Source organism: Lepisma saccharinum, chromosome 20, assembly GCF_977018435.1.
Source record: "Lepisma saccharinum chromosome 20, izLepSacc3.1, whole genome shotgun sequence".
Taxonomy (NCBI): Eukaryota; Metazoa; Arthropoda; class Insecta; order Zygentoma; family Lepismatidae; genus Lepisma; species Lepisma saccharinum.
Window position 1 is genome coordinate 68,802,085 of NC_139248.1, and position 27,015 is coordinate 68,829,099.

General features: G+C 39.4%; 1 protein-coding gene across 1 annotated transcript in view; it reads left to right on the plus strand.

Moving 5' to 3' along the window:
• The first annotated feature begins 6,460 nt into the window (after positions 1–6,460).
• Positions 6,461–27,015, plus strand: part of spz3 (Spaetzle domain-containing protein 3) — a 167,431-nt gene continuing 146,876 nt past the window's right edge. The window contains exon 1 of the mRNA XM_083141581.1: positions 6,461–7,263. Within this exon, the coding sequence (XP_082997707.1) occupies positions 6,817–7,263 (447 nt within the window). The 5' untranslated portion in view covers positions 6,461–6,816. The remainder of the gene's footprint in view (positions 7,264–27,015) is intronic.

The following is a 27,015-nucleotide window of genomic DNA, read 5'->3' on the forward strand; positions in this document are numbered from 1 at the left end:
GGCTCTTTGTTGTACGATCTTTGCGTATGTTTTCGATATTATTACAATAAAGTATATTTGGCTCCCAAACTAATTGTTTATGTTTCTTGTGAGAACAAAAACTCTCCCCCACGGAAAGTTTGGTGAGGTAAATTTCAGGATAAAATCGTTGGTGGGGGGAATTCCCCCCTGTCCCCCCCGGGATTTCGCACCCTGACGTTCAATCTAATCCCAGCGTTCCTCTTAGTATATAAATTTAACCTCTATTTGGTCCATAAAACACACGCTTGAATGGTGCATAGTTAAACTGTATATAACACTGTTAACTATAGAATCAATTGAGGTTGACCCCCGAAATGTCATTCTCTCTACGGTTATGAATGCTGCACGGAAGTCGAAACAAGTGAAATGTTAATTTTCGTAGACTTTATCTAAACTCTGCCTCGGTAATCTGTGGAGAAAGCCTGCACATAACGGTAGAGAAGGGGAGAAAGCGAGTGGCCGAATCAAAGCAGTGCGGCAAACGGCTGGTAGCTTCTGCCTCGTTTTCCCCTCCATGCACTCCTTCTCCTCTCAGGCGTTCATTGGTCGAACCCTCTCAAGTCACTACTAGCGCAGATTTTCGTTCCCTTACTCCAGAGATTCTGGGGGCAGAGTGTAGCTTATTAATAGACATAAAGTGCTTCTTGCAACTGGAACAATGAGGAGAAATACATTCTCAACAATACAACAAACCTTTTTTTTTTCAATATTGGAACGTATAGACGTATTTGGAGAGAGCTTAATTTAAGTAAACGTGCAACTTATGCAATTCTGTACCCATGACCCTAAGGAGCACATTTAGCACTTGTATAGCATCTATCATGTTTATTTTACGTCGTTTTCCTTCCTAGATTAAATGAGGATGAATGAATGTACAGTAAAACCTTGTTAATCCGGACTTCGCTTAATCCGGATAGCCAAAAGGCCCAAAAAAAGCGGAATGCAAGGTTTTAAATGTGGCTAGAAGTCAACAAGAGAACTTCCCAAAGAAAAGGCAGTCAACCACTGATGAAATTCTGTTTCTCGCAGACTTTGTACTAGTGTATATAGGGCCTTTATCCTATGCCCTTTAAATACGCCATAATAAATGTGTTTTGTTGCTATAAACGGAGTTTTTACACACTTTCTACTGTACTTTTAGGTTATTTCAGTTAATCCGGACTTTCGTTAAACCGGTCAACTTATCCCCCCATTAGTCCGGATTAACGAGGTTTTACTGTATTTGATGAAGAAACAAACACAGTCGGTCTACCAGTACAGTATCTTATATGTAGACCTCGGATTTTTAGGTTCTAAAAAGTATGCTTTTAGGTTCCTAAAATAGGCTGTAAAAATCCCAAAATAGGTCCTGAAAATCCTAAAATAGGTCCTAAAAAATTTAAGTTCAGTTCGAAAAATCTTGAAGTAGGTTCAAAAAAACTTAAAATAGTTGAAAATTCCTTAAAAATACTGATTAGGTATAGTCACCAGCAATGAAATTGGGACACCTATATCCTGAAACACACGCTATCTTGCATAACCTTATGTGTGTTGCCTAACCCTACGGCGATGGCATAACTTACCATTTGGAAATTTGCTATTAAAATCCACTCTTCGCCGTATAGTTAGGCAACAATATTTTTTCATGTTATCCACAGTCAATCTCCTCACAGACAAAAAATAATAATAAAAAATAATCTTTCAACGAAAACATAGTCAGTGCGCAAACTTCAATCCTGAAAAGTTAGTTTGCAAGGCGTGATTGCCAGAAAGCACCGAAGTGACGCGGAAATGAGCAAGACCACACAGATCAGACCACTTTGGATTTTACAGGCACAGATAAAGATATATCTTTATCTGTGGTACAGGTAATAGTGACACCAGACATTTTGCTTTGTTTAGAGCCTTGAATAATCTCCATGGACTTTGAGGAAGGGAATTCTACACGTTTCAAACATGTTCGTCATTGAATTTTTTCGTGACCAAACAAAGCAAATGCCTCTGTGTGACATAAAAATCCTGTAGAAACCTTTAAAAATATATAAAAACGTAAAAAAAAGGCTTCATTTAGGCGCGTATACCTAAAATAGTTTCTAAAAAGCAAAATATGTTCTTTTAGGCACTATAAAGCTTCATCAGTTGTTACATTTTTTAACGAAACTCTGACATAACTTATTTCTTACATACCTGTAAAGGAAAAGATAGGTTAAAATCCTAAAACAAGGTCTACTTATATGTAACGAGTGAATTAGGTAGAAGTAGGGTGGATTCATTATAATCAAGATTCAAATCACTCTAAATAAATAATTTATAGAATAATGTACACATAAGGATTTTGTAGATATAACAAACACTTGTGGTGAAAGTGCATTAATCTCGTAATCATTTAATGGTGATTCTTAGGATCTAAGATAGGAAAATAAAGGAAATACAATACTGATGATATGAAGCTTATACGAAACGAAATGTAAACACACGATTTAGTTTGATTTAAAGTTCAATAATTGTAAGGGCAAAAATAGCAAACATTTTGCATAGAAAAGTATAGAAGATACTAATCATGTTAAACCATAAATAGTGTCAATATCATTAAACTGCAAAAGAAACATGGCAGCTGATATTTTTCGAACTATCATTAAAACAAATCTCCAAAATTCAAGTATAAAGATATTAAAGTTAGTATTTAAAGTTACAATTATAGAGTATACATTCAGAATGTTTTAGTTTCACTGGAAAAAAGTTGTGCCAAAAACCATACAAGCAATTTTAAGCATGTTTTTTTTAAATGATTTAAATTAAAAAATCAACAAAATTGATTTTTTAAATAAAAATCATGATTTTATCCACTCTAGGTAGAACGTTAGCATGTAGGAAAGGGTAAATTGAAGTTGAATATTTTATCAGTTTTTCGAATGAGATTTTGTATTTGTATTTTTATGAGTGAAGATGAGATAAAATTGATGAAGAGAGACTCGCAAAGAACAGGCCCGGACTCGAACCCGCGAACTTCGATGGCGAGATTGATAGTCGCTCGCCCACCGGTAAGATTTAATAGATATCTTTTACGTCATCTCAATCAAGGAGGTACCTTTTTATTACTTCCCTGTTTCAGAATAAGCGAGTCAAGTCCCTAATTAACCAGCCAATGGCTGATATTATCTGTGTTTTGTAACCTTGGTGGGGCCAATACTTCCCCCCCCCTACAGATTCTTGCAGAACTCCATGCCCTGTGAACAAAATGCCCTGTGATTCCACACAATTTGATAATGGCCGCCATATTGAATCGAGACAGCCACCAAATTCACACCTGTTATCTTGCATATTGTGTAGGGTAACCGTACGTCCCGTTTAGACCGGGACAGTCCCGTTTTAGAGGCGTGTCCGTTCACTGTCCCGTTCTATAAAAGCCTAGGAGTTAACTTGAAAACAAAGTCTTAATTTGAGACACATTTCATGCTAAAAAAAAAAAAAAAAAGATGTTTTGGGTGTGTTCCGTTATTTGTACACACAGAACCCAAAACGTGTCAATCGACACATATATATTTTGATTTCAATAACACGTTAACGTGCCTAAACTGCAAATGATGCACCTCTTAGTGTGTCGAAATACACGTAGGAATGTATTAAAGGGTATTTTTATGAGATGAAGTTTCGTGTGATGGACTAAAATACATCAATTTGGAAGATCAGACAAGATCATTTCGAAGATAACGAAATAACACATTTAGCTGTGTCAAATGATGCATTAAAAGTGAAAGTTTGTTATCTTCGAAATGATCTTGTCTGATCTTCCAAATTGATGTATTTTAGTCCATCACACGAAACTTCATCTCATAAAAATACCCTTTAATACATTCCTACGTGTATTTCGACACACTAAGAGGTGCATCATTTGCAGTTTAGGCACGTTAACGTGTTATTGAAATCAAAATATATATATGTGTCGATTGACACGTTTTGGGTTTTGTGTGTAGGGTAGTGAATAAGCATGAAGTTTCTTTACGGAATTGCTACAAGAAATTAAATTTCTTGCGTCTTGGCACAAACTCAATAAAGAAGTCTAGAGTTGTGTGTCTGAAATGTGGGGTAAGGTTTACGGGGAGATTAAGCGGTTAATGAAGAATAAAGCTTCTCTCAAGAAGATTGGTTCTTGTGCTAAATACTTCTGACATTACTGAACTTCAGCGTAGAACTAACATCAAAGGTTGATCAGAAAGGACGGGAAACACTACGTAAGTCAAACCGAGATTGTAATAATTAATACCCTTTGACAACGGGAAATCATATTTCATTTATTGTTATGATGTATCATATATGTGATAATAGGGCTAGAATATTTATGACCTAAAAGTCACCAAAATATGCTCTTATGACCTAAAATTTTACAAAATATGCACTATAATTTGAAAAATATGCCCTTATAACTAGACTGTTTCAAACATCAATATCTAACTTATGCTGAAATATTTTCATATACATAATATTTCTAGTTCACTTTATAGGCCCTGATGAGTTGAAATGCAAAATGAATACTTTCAGTAAATTTTCAATTGAAAATGAAAGAGATTTTGCTGCAGCCCCCCCAAAAAAACTCTCGAGTGAACATGGGAGTAACAACGAATCCACTTGGAAAATCACTGTATATTTCTTGAAAAAGGAAAAATGTGCTGAATATGACCAAAAAATCAATCAAAATATGCTTTTCACGTAGAAATGGCCAAATATGTCAAAGTATGTCCTTAAAAAGCACCTTAATTCAATTAGTTTCTTCACAATATGAATTTCCATATGTTTAGGGAACACATCGCCCTTACCAAAAAAATATCTGCTAAGTCATGAAAATCATAGCTCTAGTGACGATAACAATAATTTTATGCTTATCAGGAAAGGGGGGGGGGAGAGTAACCGATCTCCTTGAGATGTCCCGTTTTTGGGTGATACTATTACGGTCACACTCTTGTGATAAAGTTATCATTATTCAACTCAAAAGTCAATATGTTCCTTAACCTCGAAGGAAGATTTACATCGCCGTTATTCCTTGATTTTACCACAAAATGAACGCTTGTTCTCTGTGAGTGTCCCTTCATCAATTTCATCATCACTCATCCTCTTCTTCGCGATTAACCTAACTCCGTGGCGGAGTGGATATCACAGCACGCTACGACGCCAGAGGTTCCGGGTTCGAATCCCGACATGGGCATTGGCGTTCTGAGTGTCAATTCATCAATTTCATCACCACTCATCCTCATCATGGGCGTAACTTGGGACTTAATTTTGAGGGGGCAGAATCAAACTTTGACCTAATTTTGAGTGGGTAGAATCAAACTAGGCTTAATTTTAAGGGGGCAGAATCAAACGTTGACCTAATTTTGAGTGGGTAGAATCAAACTGGGCCTAATTTTAAAGGAGAAGAATCAAACTTAGACCTAATTTTGAGTGGGTAGAATCAAACTGGGCTTAATTTTGAGTGGGTAGAATCAAACTGGGCCTAATTTTGAGTGGGTAGAATCAAAGTGGGCCTAATTTTGAGGAGGTAGAATCAAACTGGGCCTAATTTTGAGGGGGTAGAATCAAACTGGGCCTAATTTTGAGGGAGTAGAATCAAACTTTGACCTAATTTTGAGGGGGTAGAATCAAACTGGGCCTAATTTTGAGGGGGTAGAATCAAACTGGGCCTAATTTTGAGTGGGTAGAATCAAACTGGGCCTAATTTTGAGGGGGTAGAATCAAACTGGGCCTAATTTTGAGGGGGTAGAATAAAACTGGGCCTAATTTTGAGGAGGTAGAATCAAATCTGGGGCTTAACTTTGGGGAAAGAAAATCAAGAATTTTTCCATCCCATAAAACAGCATCCAGAATTATTTGCTAAATAACTGTGCGTTTGCGAAATCACAAATATTACTCTTCATTACTTTGATTCTCAGGTCCCCTAACTTGTAAATTTGAATAAAGAACCCTGAAAATTGGAGGGGCAAGTGTACCTCCTTGTCCCCACGCCTATGCTCCTCGTAGTCGCAATTAGCCAAAAGTAGCAGAAAGGTGACGCTAATAACAAAACTCAAAAGATCTTCGCGATTAGCCAAACGTAGCGAAGTAAAATAATCAATCAATCAATGAAGTGAATGTGTCATCGTATCGGGGTAACTGGGCCAAGTTGGAGAAGACATAGAAGTACTGGTAAGAATTGACGTCACCGTCATCAAGACGTTACCAGAATATGAAGTACATGTTCCCTTTCCTTCAAAAATTTCCCCTAACCTTCATCCGCAGACAATAAGAAAAACACTCGCACAAGGGAACAAAAAACAAGCACCAGACATTGCAAGAAAGTTCCCCAGGTGGCACCACTCAATTCCGCATGTACCTCTGTGCGTTTCCCTTTCACATAGCTTTTGTAAAGAAAGGTCACCCAGCGACTGGGCAGGGAGCTTGCTCGAGTGGAACTTCTGTTTGTCTGTTGTCTCCTTGTCAACCAGTCAGTCGCCGCAGTTCGCAGTCGAGTTTGCACCTCCGGACGCTCGGTGGACGGACAGTGCAGATCCCAGGACGGAAGCTTGTCGTTCCGGACTTTAGTGGTCAATACCCGTCGGCAGAGAAACCGTGCTGGTCTTGCGGAGGGATGACAGGGAAGTGTTGCAGTGATGTTGAAGCCCCCTGACGTCTCTTGGTGAATTGCGTATTGGCAACTCTGATTGTACAGTCTTACGAACCACGACCTTTTGGACGTTTTGTCGACTTCGACCTCATCTAAGAGATATGCGGACAAGGTTTTGACAAGTGTCAGTGCTGATCTTAAGAATTTCTACATTTTGAAAGATGTCCCTGTTATCAAGCCCCCTGAATTTCAGCGCCCAGTTTCCGAACTATGTACCGGAAGCCTTTTTCGGGTCGGGCACCCCACAGGCCACCCCCAACTCGCTTTACAAGAACCCCCAGTTCGTGCAGCCACCGCCTCAGGCACCCACTCAGCCTCCTTACTCGTACGCCCAGAAGCGAGGCCCCTACGGGAGGCAGCAGTACCACCCCGCCCCTTCGCCCACCTACCCACCCGCGCAACCCCACAGCAACCAGTACCCTAACGATATCCCGACCTACGACAATGATTACGAGTACGAGGATTACGACGTCCCTCAGGAGGAGGAGACCAACACGATTGCCGTGACCCCTCTTCAGGGGCCAATCCTGCTCAAGAACGGAACGGTGCCTGTGGTGCCCCTCTACTCCTACCCGGTCCTCAACAACGGGACCTTTGTTCAGATACCGGTAAGTACCCTGGAATTTTCTTATATTTGTTTGCTTCCTGGTTGATTACATTTTGTTCGTGATTAAGAGTTGAGCCGGGTGGTGGTGGTGGAATAACCGCGAACGGAATAAACGCGAAATGAATTACAGCGAAGTGGATTAAGCGCGAAATCAAACTTGAACACTGGAATAAGCGCGAAAGGAACAACCGCGCAACGGATTAAGCGCGAAAGGAACAACCGGGCAACGGATTAAGCGCGAAAGAAACAACCGGGCAACGGATTAAGCTCGAAAGGAACAACCGCGCAACGGATTAAGCTCGAAAGGAACAACCGCGCAACGGATTAAGCACGAAAGGAACAACCACACAACGGATTAAGCGCGAAAGGAACAACCGCGAAACGGATTAAGCGCGAAAGGAACAACCGCGCAACGGATTAAGCTCGAAAGGAACAACCGCGCAACGGATTAAGCTCAAAAGGAACAACCGCGCAACGGATTAAGTGCGACAGGAATTAGAGCAAAATGGACTAAGCGCCAAAATGGAATAAGAGCGAACGGAATAACAACGAGAGGATTAAGCGCCAAAGAATAACAGCGAAAGGGACAACCGCGAAATGGATTAACCACGAAAACTTCACTTTTGCGCATAATCCCTTTCACATTCATTTTCGGGTTCGTCAAAATGCCGCGCGACGCTTTCGCGGAGCCTTAATATCCTGGAAGTTATGCAAAATTCGAAGGTTCCTTTGATTTTGTACAAATATTATGTGCAAAAATTGTATTTTGTGATTACATAACAGGTATTTATTTATAATCTGATGTATTTTTTAATATTTTGAAGCAAAACTCTGGTAAATGAATGCTTATAACTGAAGTGGAATACTCGCCCAGTAATATTAATCAGCATTTTGAACAAGTTTTATTTAGTTTCTTCAATTTTCAGGTATCGATATCGGTGGGTATCGTAATGCATAGGTGCGTCAGCTGTCTGGCTATTTTCACTGCCACGCTGTGTATGTATAGCATGTACGGAGATAATTGCTACCTCCATTTGGTGAAAGGTGCATAAATCTTAATCTTAAACCTCAGCTAGAATATCTACAGCGTAGGGTTCTTTGTAGACAACGAAACCAGACAGGATGCCTTCCAATGGAGACGTTTAAACGAATATATTATTCAAACACAGGATACATGGAATCACAATATTTACATGTTAAGCTACGTTCTTCTGTAATTCCCATTTACAGTCAATTTTCATCTCAATATGCTTTTTATTATTTCTTTTCTCGATTTGAAATATTCTTCTATCTTGACTTCCTTCTTAATGGACGGTTTGGATCTGGACTTTCCTTCTTAATGGAATATCTGGATCTGGACTTCCTTCTTAATGGACTATCTGGATCTGGACTTCCTTGTTAATGGATGATCTAGATTTCCTTCTATTTCCGCTTTCCTACGATTTAGGAATTCCTTTATCCTTTTTCTAGCTTTTCCCTTAGGCTTCAGAAACTATACTAATTTTCTACCTTGAGGCTGCGATTGGAAAGCGCCAACACTAATTAGGTACAACCTAGTGTGTACTTGGTGCCAAACGACTAACACGCGCAACCAAACGCGCCGCCACTATTAGAAAGGTAAATCAAATCAGACAGATTCAAGACCTGTTCAGACACAAATTTGTATCGGTGCTTTGACTTCTTTAGTTTTATGATCAATTTACATATGATTACTGGTTTGATTTATCGAGTATATACATTAATTTATTTCCTTTATATTCATTCTTTGTCTTCTTATAGTCGATTCTATTGTTTCTCATCTTTTCAATTTGTTTTGTTCTTATTTATCAAGTTATTCACATATATTATGTTAATTCTTAATCTTGCACACCTGGTGCTGCCATCTCTATTCCTCTTTGGCCAACTATTTACGTTATTTGGTCCTATTGGGTACGTAACATATTGTTGACATTTTCTTTCTGATATAATAATTCCACCATGGGGATTGTACTCGCTAATGTATGTTCTCACTTGTATCACAAATGTATTTGCGGATGCATGTATGCAAGGCACGTGAAATATAAATGCGAGGCCCCAGTGGCGGTGATTGGGGTCCAAAACCGGGTTGGGCAAGGTGCTAAAACTGGGGGGCAAAGACAGTATATTTCCCTTTATAGATAAAGTTTAGCATAGTGCGAGGGCAAAAGTGGTGGGGGCAACTGCCACCCCTAATCGCCGCCACTGCGAGGCCCTTATGTTATGAAAAGAGGAGATACACCCTTCACAATATCCATTCCTCAAACCCTGAACACAAACCAGCATTGTTATTATTTACTGATTAAATTAGGTTATTTATCGTCGCTTTTCTGCCACTTTTATCTAATCGCGACGATGACGATGAGTGATGATATGATGAAATTGATGAAGAGACGCTCACCAAGAACACCCATGCACAGGCTGGAATTCGATTCAAACTTGGAACCTCTGGCGTCGTAGCGTGCTGTGCTAATCACTCCGCCAGGAAGGTCCCCAGGATTGCTATCAGTATTGCGAAATTAGTACATATGGTCTATGTGTGTGTGACGGCCACATGAAGGCACTGGTTTGACTCCAGGGGTGTGTTGATTTTTAAGTCAGAATTTTTTCACCAATGTCCCTGCATCAAACGACTCTGGGGTTCACCCATCAAAAATAAAGGGCTGGAGGCAACATCCTGCGGGTAAATGCGGCAGGAGCACGGTGCTGGTCACATCACCTTCACAAATGGCCGAGATTCCAACATGCAGGGGGTAGCGTAAAGTTTACACACACCCATGGTATACACAGGGTTTCTCTATGAACCACCCACAACATATGACACCGTATAGAGAACAAAACGTATGGCAAATATTTTTATCTCATTAATATTTTGCTGTTGAGGCTTGCTTCGGCGCTACGAACCCTCGTAAGCACAATATTTTCTCCTTTGTTCATGCAGCCACGCACTACATATTCATCGTTGGAAATGGCAATTATTTTATCTGTCGGTTAACATACTAGAATAATGCAGCCAAATTAGATGAATTTTCCCGAAATAACGAACTCCAAATCTAACTCTCTAGCCTTCTTAAACCCGAAGGTTTACGAGTTCACAAACACAAGCCTTCCATCTGTCCCTATCCTGGCAAGATCAACCCAATCTTTTTCATCCTTACAGATTTCCTTAGGTCCATCTCAACGTTATCCCTCCATCTTCGTCTTGGCCTTCCTACAGGTTTCTTACCACCAGGCCTCCCAACAAGAATCCTGTAAACTCTTCTTTCCTCTCCCATTCGTGCCACATGGCCTGCCCATCCAAGTCTTCTTGATTTAATTATTATAATAATATCAGGACATAAATACAAATTATGCAGTTCTAAATTATGTTAACATTCTCCACTCGCTTGTCTCCTCATCCCTATTAGGTTGAAATATTTTTCTAACGAATTTTCTCGAAATATTGAAAGTAATTCATATCAAGCTGAACTCTGGTACATTAGTTCTTCGTAGCATTAATAACAACATATCAAGTCCGCCATGTTGAGAACATGGCGGACAAATTGAAGTTTCTAGGAAATAAAGGAACTAATTGACAATAGCTTGGATTTATATATAGACATCTTTCCTATGACACTAGTAACATCAATTACAACATATTAAGTATTCTACAGATCATTACTATAAAACTTTAGTAATCTAAGGGTTTCCCTTTTCTGTAATACCTATGCTGATTACAGATGGAGCTATATCAATAGGTTTTTTTCTGCCTTGTAGCTATTTGAATTTGATAGCGCTTGCAGAAGACATCGAGGAAGTAAAAGAGTCTACAACATTAGAGAATGTGTTTGAAAATCGTGAGGCTCTGTGCAGTAAAATATGTTTCACACCACGGCAGTTCTACCACCAACCCCACAACAAAACTGTGCTGTTAAGTGATTTAAATAAGTCGCTCTTTAGTATAGATATGACCTCGAAAATATCAATTATGTCGTAGCCAGCGTACGAACTCAGAATTTGACGATTAGATTTGATTGTTGTTATTTAGCGTCGCTTTACTGCCATTTTTTGTAATCGCGACGATGAGGCTGAGTGACACAAAGAACACCTATGCCGCGATTCCAACCCTGGACCCCTGGCGTCGTGATTGGCGCAAGTCAGGCACGTATCTAGAAATATATTTCTGGGAGGTGTTCAAACCAAAGGTCTTAGGAATAATAATAATGTTTAAATTAAAATAATTATATAATTAAATTAAATTAATACCAATTAAAATACATAAATTAATATTATTATTACACGAATATGGAAAATATGGTGTAAAAATAGAGATATAACAGCACGTATTCATTATCTAGATCATCTGTAGCTAAAAAGGGAATAATTTGCATAAAAGCAAGTGCCCTGGCAATGAAATTATTGTTAAACAGATGAAGAATTGAATATTTATTTAAGAACAAAAAGGGATGTTAGATCCAGCTGTCGAAAAGTAAAAGTTCCTGATTAATATTGTATACATATATATTATCATAAATAGTGATAAATCTTTGGTACTGTCCTTCAAAGTAATATAACCGCAATATAACCCTTGCCTTCCAAAACGTTCAGAGGAAATTATAGCCATCGATATACAACAAATGCTAGACAAGTATATTTTCATTACTTAATATTAGTATTTGGTAAGTCTTTCATGGGGTGGTTCGGCCAGACTCCCTACCTAACTAACTCTCTAGCCTTCTTAAACCCGAAGGTTTATGGCTACACAAGCCTTCCATCTGTCCCTATCCTAGACAAGATCAATCCAACCGTTTCCATCTTTACCAATCTCCTTTAGTTCCATCTCAACGTCTTCGTCTTGGCCTTCTCTTACCATCAGGCTTTCCAACAAGAATCCTGTAAACTCCTCTTTCCTCTCCCATTCGTGCCACGTGGCCTGTCCACCTAAGTCTTCTTGATTTAATGATTCTAATAATATCTGGACATCAATACAAATTATGGAGTTCCAAATTATGTAACCTTCTCCACTCATCTGTCTCATCATCCCTTTTAGGTCGAAATATTTTTCTAAGGATTTTATTTTCAAATGCCCTTAATTTATGTTCCTCTTTTAATGTGAGGGACGAAGTTTCACATGCATATACAGGCAAAATTACTGTTTTGTATATTTTAACTTTCTTTCTTAAGAGAAAAGTAACACGCATTTCCTGAATTCAGTCTGCTTCTTATTTATTCTCTAGACCCTTCCCCTAAATACGTTCTTGGTGCAAGCAAGTACTGAATGCAAACATTGGTGCTTGATTGTGGCCAACGACGGCAAAGGCCAGAAGCAGGCCTATGCCTGGCACAGGCAACGGGTGCGTCGGGGTCGCATGCCGAGCGAGGACACGAACTTGCGACCAACCCACGAAAACAATGAGAGGCCTCGACCTTGCGCCGCTAATGACCCTCGCGTCTGAAGTCACCGCCAATCTCCTCCAAGGATGCTCCATTAAGGATCCACGGCACGAACTCTAATTGTTAGCCACTGAGCCACTTTCCGTAAGGACGACCTGCCCGTTGCTCATCACTTAATCGGTCAATGTTAGGAAAAGTGCGTAAGTGATATTGTGGCATTGCAAGAGAAATGTTATCATGCAATGGTATTTCGACATTATCCATTGTTCAGTGCCTCTACTAGCCTTCATAGCAATGGCTCAAAACTAGGGCAGAGCCGATACAGATTCCAACAGATAAAGATTCCAACCGATACCGATTCCAACCAATACCGATACCGATCCCAACCGATACCGATTCCAACCAATACCGATACCGATTCCAACCGATACCGATACCGATTCCAACGGATACCAATTCCAACCAATACCGATACCGATTCCAACCAATACCGATACCGATTCCAAAAGATACAGATACCGATTCCAACCTATACCAATTCCAACAATACCGATACCGATTCCAACCAATACAGATATCGATTCCGATACAGATTCCAACCGATACCGATTCCAACCAATACCGATTCCAACCAATACCGATTCCAACTGATACCGATCCTTGTATAATTCCAGTCTAAAATAACAAAGGCTAGTTACCAAGTCATACTAGCTCATTTAATCACATTCTATTAATGACATTGAATAACTCTCAAAATTATCCTCATGTAGCATTATAGCACTTTAATGCCTTGCGACATTTTATGGGAATTTCTTCCACCCCCAAAGGATGCAAAAGGAAGAACAATTTAGTAGCCTTTTAGTAGCCACGGTAGCTCAGTCGTTAGTGCGTCTGACTACCATGCGAGACACCCGGGTTCGATCCCAGGCGGGGGGAAAAACGGGACTTTTTCCACCTGTTCAAGCGGCTCCGGCGCCCACCTAGCGTCGTATAAACTGGGTACCTGGAGGAAACTCTGGTAAAGGCGACCAGAGGCGTGGTGCTGATCACATCACCCGCACCTTCGGCCGTGACCAAGAAAGTGTGGTACCCTAACCCCACACCCCCTATAAGCCTTCATGGCGTGGTTCACTTTACCTTTGTTTATTGCAAGCCTTTTTAAAGTGCTGTAGTTACACCAAAAAATCTGTCCCCAATTCCATGTAAACAACATTCTTGTCGTTTAGATTAACCTTAGAGGAGGAAAACGACGTAAAAATATATACAAATGCAGATATTATTTATTAATGCCCATTTGGCCGGCTCTGTTTATGCCCTGCTGTCCATTATTCTGTAATTTGCAATATAAACAAATCGCTACAGTGTCGGTATTGGCCAGAAAGGTAGAACACGAAGAAAATCCACCTTCGCTCCCACAGCGACATTCATCCGGGGTGTAAGGGGTGACCTTCCACGTAGGCGCCCAAGAGTCAACCTCACTTCCACGTAGTGCACCCTGGACTAAAGACTAACGAGGCTCTGGCGACTGGCAGTATGGCCAGTATAATTTTGTGTGTGTTGTCCTGTTTGTTGTCCTTGTGTGTGCTGAGTGCCCGTTTACGGCCTCAGCTTTTAACAGAAGTCAGAACATTTTAACATTTTTAGTTATGCAACGCTAGAGTTGTTATTTGTAATGATAAGGGTCTGGCCCCCGTATAATGTGACGGGAGCAAAATAGCCTAAGTGCTGACGCTCCCAAAATTTTAAATTCAAAATCAAAATCAAATTCATCCCTTTCCCAAGAACGCCGGAAACAGGCCAGCATGATGATAATGCTGGTTTTGAAAACTTTCATGTTCTTAACCCCACGAGTTTGCGAGCAAAAATTGGCAGTGAATGGTTTATTTTATTTCCACATAGTGTTGACCACCAGACCAGGCAGTTGCGTGCCTTCAATGTGACATTTGGGAGCAGCACTTCCGCTGCCTTTGATCTTGTGCTTCCCAGGAGGGTGCATAATTTCTTGGAAATGTGCATGGAATTCCTGTGCGGGACCCCAACCTGTCACAAGGAAGGACAAATCTTGACAAATGAGTTGTTTCTCTAGTCACTCAAAATCACTGGTATCGGCGAAGAAAATTCAACCGATATTTATCGATACCGGTGGTACGCATACGTATCGACTCAGCCCTACTCAAAACCCTATAAAGCCATCCTAGACTATGATTAATTGATTTGGCTTATTTTACATCGCTCTTCTGCAACTTTTGGCTAATCGCGAAGATGAGGATGAGTGATGAAATAGATGAAAGGACACTCACAAAGAACATCCATGCGCAGGCCCTGGTCGTAGCGCGATGTGCTAACCACTCTGCCATGAAGGCCGGATTATTCAACTAAGCATTTGATACACATTTGTAGTGTACAAATCTCATCGCTTTGTATAAATTCCTAAATATTAATGAAGACGACTGTTACTTTTGATTTCATCGAGCAGCGAATGAAAGCAACCAACACTCGGAAAACATAGACAAAAACTCTTTTCGTTGCGACACTCGCAGGTTATGTTCAGATGAGCAAACTTTCGCTCTGATTGACTGATTCACAGAATCTAGCAGAGAAAGCCAGTTGCAATTAGAACATGGGCAGGTCGTCAAAACCAGCCTGGCAGCCAGTCCAGCGCCAACTAGGGCATTTATACTGGAAATCCAGTTCAGTGTGATTCGGACTTAATGCGTGTAAATTCGTCCTCTCGAGTAGGGATGGCCAGATCCGGATCCGGTTGGTTCCGGATCCTTGGGATCCGGATTCTAATTTTTTTTGGATACGGAATTTTCGGATCCGGATCCGCGGATCTGGAATTTTAGTGTTTTTTTGTTTCGGATGAAAAACTGTTTTAGGGGGCAAACTCCCCCTCAAATGTCAAGATGAGGGCAAATTGAAGTGGGGATCTGACCACCCCTGTGTCCCCCTCCGATTTCCATGAAACTTGGACTAACTAATGAAAAATTTCTTTGTAATCGAAGATCATAATACGTTTTAAGGTGTGGTAATATTATAATGGGATTGAGATACGAAACTATCGGATCCGGATCCGGATCCGTAACTTTCGGATCCGGATCCAGATCTGGAACTTTCGGATCCGGGTCCGGAACTTTTGGATCCGGATCCGTTTGGTCATCCCTACTCTCGAGCTATTGTCGTCACACTAAAGATTAAAAAAAAATTGAAAATCCCGTTTCTGGAAAACCGTTACAAATCATACTCTACAATTTCAGTTCTAAATTTTCGCCTTTAGCAATTCAAACTTTGCAACCTGTTAAGATTCTAGGTACTTCACGAATGCTTCAATACGTCCACAAATCGCTCGATCTCTCCTTATGCAACTTAGCCATGGGTGATCATGGCGTTTTCACCAGAGGAAGGAGAGGTGTAATTATGATATAATGACATGTACTTTGCCTAAAGCATACGTTTTTTTCTCTGCTTTACAACTTAGGATAGGCTCGTAATGAAATACATGCTGCAAGCATATTATAACTGCCTCGCTTTTTTCAACGTTGATTGCAATTTGAGGCTTGTTTAGCTGAGCTGTAATAGGTCATTAGGTGGAACTGCTGCTCCTGTGGGTATTCAAAAGAACTAGAGTCCAGCGCAGATAATTCTACCGTGCGATGCGCGAAACAACTAAAGAAGCAGTGTTGCTAATGGATCAGATAGAAAAATCGCTGCAGTGCGCCGATGCACAGCTGTTACGTACAACAATAAAATTAGAGAATTCAGGTCTATCTAACGTTGAGTTTTAAACGTCATGCATTATACCAGGACTAGGATTAATATGTACTAACAAGTGGCTTTGTATGTAGCTACATACATATGGACTAAAAATTCGCAAAATATGAACTAACACATAAGTAAAATTACCAAAAATGCTGCAAAGAAGTCTTCTTCATAAGATTCCTTATTTGAGTGATTTCAAACAAAATAAAAATATATATATATTATTTTTCATTGCATTAATGCACTGGTGGCGTTCTAACTTTTCACTCCCAAAACCCGTATACACTGGTATGGAACTGCAACGGCAGATAATAACATGCCAACGGGTTAAACCGCTACAATTGCACCATAACACTCCTCCTGAAGCAGTATTATTATTTCCTCTCTGAGATCGGCGACAGTCGGTTCCCTTTGTTGTACATTTACAAAGGATGCCGGCTTCCACAACAATAACAAGTACATATACTGCTACTAGACGATAAGCTGCGCGGCTTTTTCTTTTGTTATGAACCAGGGCCGGCGCTAGTCATTTTGCCTCCCTGGGAGGTGGCGGCAGATGGCGCTCTATTTCGCCCCCCCCCCCCCCCGGTCATTACGCAGCAACGGAAAATTGAAAATCGATATATTCCTAACTAAAACATCAAAATATAAAATAAATAATGAGACTTCTTATGCTATTTCAATACTATTCAGCGCAAAAGAATATCTCGCTCGATCACAGTTTTCAATAGGCTTATTTTTTTCTTCTCTTCAAATTTTGCCGCTCTGGGCGATGGGACGGTTCGCCCTCCCCTTCCGCCGGCCCTGCTATGAACTTGGTCACCCATCAAAGCATGGCAATTTTAACACAGAAAACAATATGTATCGCATTAAGCAGCAAAAATGACAGCCTCCTCTATGCAATTTCTACAAGAACACGTGCCGGAGCCAGAGTTGAAATGATGTTGGAGCCACATAATTTATTTATTTTGAATAATTCCAAAATTATGAAATATGAACAATTTGTTGCTGCTGTTCGCTGCTCTCTTGCCAAAATGCTTTATTGGGATGCTAACACCATGACTGGCTTCCTCCTTCATGAACTCGTGCACGTTGCTTAGAATTTCCCGAGCTTGGCTATGCAAGGTTTTTGATTTCAACTTCGACAGAACTGGAGGCATTATGGAATTTAACGTTCATTAGCAAACACACACTTTTACATACACACACGCAATACACGCACACAACGTCAAACCGGTCAAATACTTAGTATAAAATAAAAATATGGTGCTTCCAATCCAACAAAACTCACCGCCACTTTACCTGCCTTTTCCCCTTCCGTGACAGAAATAGTGCTTCATTATTACAGTTGGCAACACTAGTTACTAGCTAGCCAATGAACATGCACTGCATAAAAGAAGCAAGCACTACGCCGTGCTATATTGCCACATTAGCGTCCCTACCGAACGCTGGGAACCGCGAGCTGGAGCGCTATTCAATTGTTTTCAATGATGTTTGCGCGAGTGTGTCCAGGAATGGAATGACAATGTGGCAACAATAGCGAAGGTTTTCGAGCAGGGTAGAACACATGATGCTAAGAGAGAGGGAGACGAAACGAAAATTCGTTTCTACGCAACGGCAAATTTACGTGTGTGGCACTCTACTGGTGTACATTTCCTCTTCAATGTTTGCTTTAGTATTACGCACAATCGTGACGAGAATTCTTATTTGGAAGTTTGAAGGAAAAGTGTTCATCTTGTAAAGGTATAAATTGTTGTTTTTTTAAGCGATTCACAGCACGCGCCTTCAACATACACACCATACATTTTTAAAACCTGTCACGTGCCAGTTTCGATGACACAATGAAAGTTGCAAGGAGGAATGGTTTCTCGGAATCGACGAGAGAGATGGCAGCACTCTATATAAAAGGAGCAAAGGAAATTATAAAAAACTTAGAGCGGAGAAGAGGGATTATATATATATTATAGTAAATTGAGAAATATATAAAAGAAGAGTTCAAATACTATAAAAGAAGTAAATAGAATGTTGTATATAGTAAATTAAAAGAATTAAGAATATGGCCGCATATGAAACGTTTAGGAAAGTTATTAAGTAAACGAACGAATTCAGAAATCTATCTCTTTTTATTTTCCTGACGAGGAGAACATCGTCAGTGTTTTGGTTGTTTGTCCCCGGTGGCGCTGTGTCAAATTAGACGCCCCGAAGCACTTTTCGGTTGCGCTCTTTATTAGTCGCACTGGGCCATTGGAAGCGCTTGTTATTAGCGATCCTGGTTATTCCCCTTTGGTCGTCAAATAGGAGGTGGCGCTATTGTCAGTTTAGTCGACCCTACTCTTTCTACAAGTATAGCTTGTATTGTTTGACAAAGAAGCGGGGGGAAAGCGAACACATAAATAAGATTACGCTTTAAAGGAAGATAATAAATTAAACGAAGAAAAGAAGAAGAAGCCTTTTCGATAATTAAAGAAGAAGAAGCCTTTTGATGATAAAAGAAGAAGAAGCCTTTTCGATTATATATATATATATATATATATATATATATATATTCTCTGTATTTTGTCAAGTTCTCAGAATATAGATCCGCATTTTCCTATATCCTCTTGGCTATAAAACGCTTTCTTATTTGGAATTCTCAAACAAAGAACAAGGGGTCCCGGGTTCGATACCCGGTGGAGGCACAAGTGGTTCGGATTCCACTTTAAACTGTAGGTCCAGTCCCGATTAGCCTTACTGTGCATAAGTGGACTTAAAACACTAACTCAAACACTAACTCAAACAAAGAACCTATCCCCCTGAGATTAAGATATCTGTAGCCGTGGTAAATAACATGTAAGTACGTACCCACAAGGGGCGTAGCAAACCTTGTCCCTAGACTCAACACATGCAGTATCTCTAGTTCTGTGGATATAACTATTGGCAATAGACAGGTATTTCTTCATATTATAACTTAACGCCCATTTCCCTTTTGATATATACAGGTTTATTCATATCTTATTTACATAAGTTAAATCTTGGCCGTTATGCGCAAAATCCCCATTTCCGTGTGCCCTGTCCCCCCTTCCCGAAGAGTGTGTAGACTCGTGTAGCCACTGGCTTCACGAGTAAAAAGAAATAACCCCTCAGTACCAAAAAAGGTGGCTGAAGGTATGTGTACGTGTGTACCCGGTTTCCCTCACAAAATGTACTATTGAAATAATGTGAAGAGAGCAAGTGTGTGTATTAGAAGAAAGAAAGTTTACATCCCCGTCGGTTCACATAGTAAGGAAAGAAAGCTCGCCCAGCCGCTCCCCTTAGAAATAGGCTTACCATACGTCCGGGATTAGGCAGGACAGTCCTGTCAATTTTATATGAGATAGTGGCGTGCTCTTGTTTCAACATGATCGTCAATAATCACCACGGCTATTGCGATATCTGCGTACAAAGTAAACTTAAGGGTCAACTGGACTTTCGGCCGACGCCGTTGATATTCCAACATCTTAAAAATAACATCTAGAATTCCTTCTAGAGCAGTGTTTCCCAAACTTTTTTCGTCTCGCGCCGCCCTTAGTGTTTCAAGATCCTTCCGCGGCTCCCAAGTCAGAATGTAGGCCTATCTAACACTTGCAACGCTCACTAAAGCCCGCATCACACGGAACTGGATTTCCAGTAGGTATGCCCTAGTTGGCGCTGGACTGGCTACCAATTTGCTAGTTTTCGCCTCACACGATACTTCTCAGCGTACTTGTCGATAGACTTTTGTTACCATACGAGGGAAGTTGTAATTGCGGCCGCGTGAGATGTAAACAATGTATCACTTCACATTTTTAAAAACCGATAACTATTCAACCGAGAGGAATAACGTTTCGTATAAAACTTTATTAGGTATAAAACAATGGCGCTGCTTAAATACATACTTAACAACGTTTGCTGTACACGTACGGAAGAATATTTTAGTTGTTTCAAATGTAAACACCGTGCACTCAGCATAGATGGTGTAACTCGACGCGCCTTTCATGCTGTATACCTTATACATTGCTGGAGTAACACTCGGAAACCACAGACAAAAGCGCTCCTTTGCACACTCACAGATTATCTTCACATGGCGAAACTTTGCTCTGATTGGCTGTTCCACAGAATCCAGTCGAGGAAAGCAAGTAGCAATTAGAACATGTCCTATTCCTCCAAATCAGTCAAGCAGTCAGCCATGATTGCTATCTAGAAAGTTAGTTCAGCGCCAACTAGGGCATTCCTACTAGAAATCCAGTTCCGTGTGATAGGGGCTTTAGTGTGGTTAGGTTGCTTGCCTCAAGTTAAAAAATAAGCACATATTTCAAATTTATTAAGATGTTGGAATATCATAGCGGTTTTAAGAAAGGACAGGAGGCAGGCGTCGGCCAAAGGTCAAGTTAAACCTTAAAACTATACCCTGTCCCTCCTGGAGCAGGCGAACGAAGAGAAATCTCTGCGCAAGTAGTGACGCGAGACGCTCCACCAATCAACACGCAAGAGGGAACGGAATTGCGTTAAGGGGAGGAAAGCGACTGCAGTTATCAGCAGTGTTGCCACATGAAGGGAAATTTCCCTTTTACAGGGAAATTCGGACCGAAATTTTAGCCAAAAGGGAACAGGGAATTTCGATGAAAAATACCACAATTTCAGGAAAATTTTAATGTTATCTGACTCTACATTACTACACTTTATGCTAATTTCATATCCACATTTTTATGTTATTTTATTTACTTATTTCGCAATTCCTACTTGTTTCTGGTCCTTTAATTTCATTGTACGTTGCTTTTATGCATATTTGGATAAATAGTAACGATGAGGATTAACGATTTTTAAATGGATTCCTGACCAGGATTCAAACCTGGAACATCTGGCCAGGAAGTGAAACTAAAATGTGATTCTTTTTTTTTTTAAAAAAAATTATTCATCGAACATGGACCAACGGAATACTTAAGTACGTACTACTACTGCTTCCACCACCACCACTAATAATGCTGCTACTGCTAGTACTAATTATTATTATTATTATTATTATTATATAATTTGCTTAGGTGAAGGGAAAAACTGGTCCAAAAAGGAAAATTTGGCCCCTTGGAAAGGGAAATTGTGCCCTCATATTATGGCAACACTGGTTATCAGCCTTCGCAGCAGCACGTACTGCTTCGCTCTGCTTACTCGATTCCCCCCCAAAACAAGTGTCTCAGGAATAATAATAATTATTATTATTAAAATAATTATAATAAAAATAATAATGTTTAAGTTAAAATAATTACTATTAATTACAATACATAAATTAATATTATATTATTATTACAGGAATAGGTAAAAATACTGTACATAACAACGCATATTCATTACGTAGCTTACCTGTAGTTAAGATCGGAATAATTTACATAAAAGCAAGTGCCCTGGCAATGAAATTAATGTCAAATAGATGAATAATTGAATATTTAAAAAATAACAAAAATGATCTCACATGTAGTTGGCGAAAAGTTAGTTTCTGATTAAAAAAAAGTTCAGAGGATATTAATAACCATCGATTATGCAACAAATGCTAATATTTTCATTACTTAATTTTAGTACTTGGTAAGTCTTTCGGGGGGTCCAGACCCTCGACCCCTCCTAAATACGTCCTTCCTGTACATCAAAGTCGTATGATCCCAATATAATTCTTGTCTTCCAATACGTTCAATAGGCCCGTAGCTAGAATTGATCTCCAGGGGGAGCCCAAGGGTTATCGGGGGGGGGGGGGCTTTGCCCTTTGCAAACCAAGTCCATTTTTCCAAAGTTTAACAGTATTAAATGAAGGCAAATTGTTTGTGTGTTGGGGGGGGGGGTCATTAAGTTACATACATTTTAGAAATATGCAAATATTAAATTTTTCTATATATTTTAAAATATCACTTGAAGTGTTAATTGAATGCTACTGAAATCGTCCCTTACTAGACACTCCATACTAATTTTGATAATACAGATACATATTTATATCAAGAAAAAATGGACAATATTCAATCATAGTACCTACCAGTGGCGAAGGAACGGGGGGTGGGGTACAGGGGTACATTGTACCCCCCTAAATTTTTGAAGGGGGTACTGTACCCCCCTAAATCCGTAAATCGAGTTGTACCTCCTGTACCCCCTTGCTAATTTGACAGGAGACGCAAGGTGCTATTGTTAAATGAACCTATTTTAAGTTCGCCCAATAAAAAAAGTGTATATTGTTTATAACTTATAGGCCTAAACATTAACTTCCTTACCACAGAAATTCAAACCATTCTAAACTTATTCTACTACATTGTGCTTGGTACTAGTTATTTCACTGACCTAAGTTCTTGGAAACCTCTTTAAGGAGATGAAAATAGTTTAAAATGTGTGTGGAACGATGGAATCAGATTTGCTCTCAGACAAACACGCTGCAGGCGAATGCTCCTTTGCGTAAGGGGGGAGGGGTACACTTTTCTAAAGAAGTGGTCACGTCGATTCGAAGATACAAATCTTCATCAGAAGAGTATATGACTGATCCCATTTTCTTCTGAATATTTAAAATGGAATTTTTCAAAACGAAATACTTACACGAACGAGACGAGACACTACAGACCAACTTGGGGGTACAATGTACTGCTGTACCTCACCCATATTTTTCATAACTTTGTAAGAGGGTGTTCGGAAAACTATACTTAAACCTACTATATATTAAGAGATTTTGAAAATAGAGTCCCGATTAGCCTATCTGAGCATGAAGTGAATCTAGAATAAGTTTTAATAACTTCTGAGTGGAAACGGAAACAAAAATAAACACAAACATGAATGAGAAGGACCTCGCCACACAGGAGACGTGATGAGGCTGTGACAATTCTCGACTCACCACATCGCGATATTATTCCTAGGTGAAATGAAATTTTTCCTAATTTAAACTGGGTTCAATTTGCGATATTATCAGAGGAGGGGGGAGGGAATTATTTTTACCTATGTATTAGGTATACTTATAATTGGACATAATTACTTAAAATCTAATTTTGGTAGCCTATCGAATGCAACACAAACACAACGCCATTTAAAGTTATATCCTAAAGTTAAACTGTAAGAAAATTACATTAGTCAGATGAATGCACGAGATAAATAATACACACTGCAGGTTCTATTGGTAATAGTGTTGCCCACGAGACGAGACTTTGGCCTGTCTCGTCTCGTGGAGTCTCGTGGAAATGCTGTCTCGTCTCGAAAATATTCGTTTGTCTCATGACACATGGTCAATCTCGTCTCGAATTTTTAAAAGCCTGTCCCGTCTCGTCCCGTGGGCAACACTAATTGGTAGATTTTGTATTGGAATCGCAAGGTCTTTGAGTGAGATGGAAATGTTTTATTGATTTATTTGGTTTATTTTACTTCGCATTTCTGCCACTTTTGGCTAATCGCAAAAATGAGGATGGGTGATGATATCATGAAATTGATGAACACTCACATGCCCAACCTGGGACCTCTGGCGTCAAAGCGCGCTATGCCAATTCCTCCGCCACGGAGACCGGCGAGGTGGGAATGTGTGTTGGATTTTCCTTGTAGATGCGAAAATCTTTAACTGTGACGCGCACATGCTTTTGCTTACATTAAAGTTTACCTTTTCACATAAACGAGAAATTGACATGTCACCCTAAAACACACGCATGTATCTGCATTTAATACTACTCTATACGAAAAGAAACCTTGGACGGTTGTTCATATTGTCCACCAAAGATTGAAACGAAAAGAAAAACAAGTTTTGAGCGTATGGCTTTCCTTGCTTCCTCTCACATCTGAAGGATTTCGGTTTTGTATATGTAATGAGTAATGACAAATGAGAGTACTTTCAGTGCTTGAAGAGTGTCATTAGGTACAGCTAACTATATAACAAATAAATGCTTTGTCAAATGTTTCACAAATATTTCAAAGTTAGACTTCTTACGAGTCGATCGGGAACCATCTCAACTCAGTTTTTTTCTTTTTTTACAATGTCTGAGTAAATACCAAATACATGGCTTCTAAAAGACATTGGATGTGGTACACATCTGCCATAAATTGTTTATGCGTATAAATTTTTATGCGTAGCTATTGGAATTTAAAATTAGAATGAACTGAAGTGGAACTCTATAAGTATGATATATTCAATAATGTGGTTTCTATATCCAGTGGGTGGGAGATGATTATTTCTGGTTGGGGTGGCTGAAGATCCTCCTCACCCCTTTTAATCTCAACCTGCATTAAAATGAATAGATGTATCTTTGTTCGCAATTTTCACATTTCGAACTCCAGATTTTACGTTCCGTGAAATTCAAATACGCCCAGAACGAAGTCCAGAGCTATATATGTTTCAGAATTGTTATCTGGTTTTAAAATCTGTTTAAAAAAACATAAATTCTAAGAAAAACAAAGAAAAAAATAGTTATGCAAATTTTGCATTAAATAACAGGACATTCGGGTGTGCTGTTCTAAAATAGAATATTTCCCATGCCTTCACTTTATACCTAAGTATCAAGGACGTACTTAGGAGGGCATCCGGACACTTCCCCGAAAGACTTACCAAGAAGTAAAAGTAAATAATCAAAATATAATTGTTTAGCATTTGTTATATAATCGGTGGTTATTACCGCTGAACTTATTGGAAGGCAAGGAATTTGGCTCATAAGGCTTTGAAAGATTCCAAAGATTTATGCACACAACTAATGATAATATCCATAAAATATTAATCAGAAACTTTACTTTTCGTTAATTGGATCTAACTTTTGTTTGTTATTCAATAAATATCCAATTATTTTTCTATTTGACATTAAATCAGGGAGTCGTAACGTAACGAAATGGAACGGTATTTTCAATTACGGTTTCCGTTACGTTACAACCAGAAACAGAATAACTTTTTTCGTGAACAGAAACGTTACCTCAGGTATATAAACATTACGTTACAGGTGTGCATAACGGTACCGAACCATAACTGATCTCTAAAGGAGTAGGTCTTTACGTGACACTTTAACGTTCCATCCATTGCCGGCAACCAGTAACGTTACAGGGTAAGAAAGAGGTTCGTCACGTATTGACTAGTAACTTTAGTGTGTGTGGAAAGTGATAGTAACGTTACTATTAACCAGTAACTTAATTGAGGTCACGACTGTAAAAACGTTACACTCCTTTTTTCAAAACAACAACGTTATTTATAGCTGGTATCATACAGACGTTCCGATGTGCAATACCGTGTCCGATGCCGTGTTCCGGAGAGAATAACATAGGTCTCTCGTATAATTGTGCTCGTTACTTTTGTAACGTTACAGTTCTTTTCCTCCACAAAAGTCTGTTTCCAAAAAGTGATACACATGTCCGTTACGAATAGCAAATACCGTTATCGAAGGCGTTTTCGAAGAAGCCTCATAATTATGATCGGCAGCTTACTAACATTACAGTACTTTGACCCCTTGAAAGTCACTAAGTTATAATACGTATTTTCGTTTTGGATGTCAGTGAAAAAATTAAATTGTAAAACAAAACGTTTGAAAACATCCGTAAACAAGATTCGGCGTGACTAAAGTTCTGGTTATTGGAATTTACTTATTAACTATGTATTTATCACAAATATATTTCTTTTCTGCATACTTAATCGCTTTATGTGAATTTGTTCTAATTTGATTATTTATGCGAGATGAATTTCAACATGTACGTTCACTTTATACGATAGCAAAGCAAATGTTTGTTGAGGGAAAACGTTTATATCTCTCTCTCTCTCTCTCTCTCTCTCTCTGTTTACATGTGTTACATCATTTTTTTTTTAAAAAATACAGTTGTTTGGCGATGAGAATGATTCGTGCTTAGATTAAGTTGCTGAAGGACGAAACATAAAGGACCAACCATGGTCGAGCCAAAAAATCATCCGTGCCACGCGTTCGTCCACCTAAGCGAGAGGCAAGCTTTCTCCTATCAGAAGACGAAAAATAATTGCTTGTTGCGCGACCTTGAGAAGGCGAACCGAACTGATAGCAGCAGCACCACGCAAAATCGGAAAATCTGAATCCTGAAACTTTGTACACGTGACCTTCGATCACGAAGCATCCGAGTAGACAACGCCTTGGGGCGATATGAAAGGCACTTTTGGCAAGTAGAAAATGCGTAGAAACGAAATGTTAGATGGAATTGTTGTACGAAACAAACGAAACCGCGTTTGTGCAACTGGTCTGTAGCTAGACAGGGCCATTGGACTCTCAAGAAGTCAAGAATTGTGTGGAAAGTGATTCTCAAAACTAAGCGAATAAAAGGACAGCATATTTTATCATTTACAAGGGCCCTCATCCGCTTACAATTTTGAAAATTACTTTCAGTAATTCTTGTCTTCTTGGACAGGAAGTGCATTAAACTTTTTGGTGTAGAAACAGACAGAACGCCCGCCTACCTACCACGTTTGAAAGAAGGGCATAGACAGACAAGAAAGTAATTTTCAAGAACGCAAGAAAGGCAGTCGACATGGACATTGACCAACGTGTGACTGAGAAATACAATCGGAACAAAGGACAAGATTATTCAAGAAACAGTAATTTTATAAAACTTCCTATCATTAACTCAAACTCAGTTCATTCTTTTATCCTCTTTTGTTTGTTATACTTTTGTA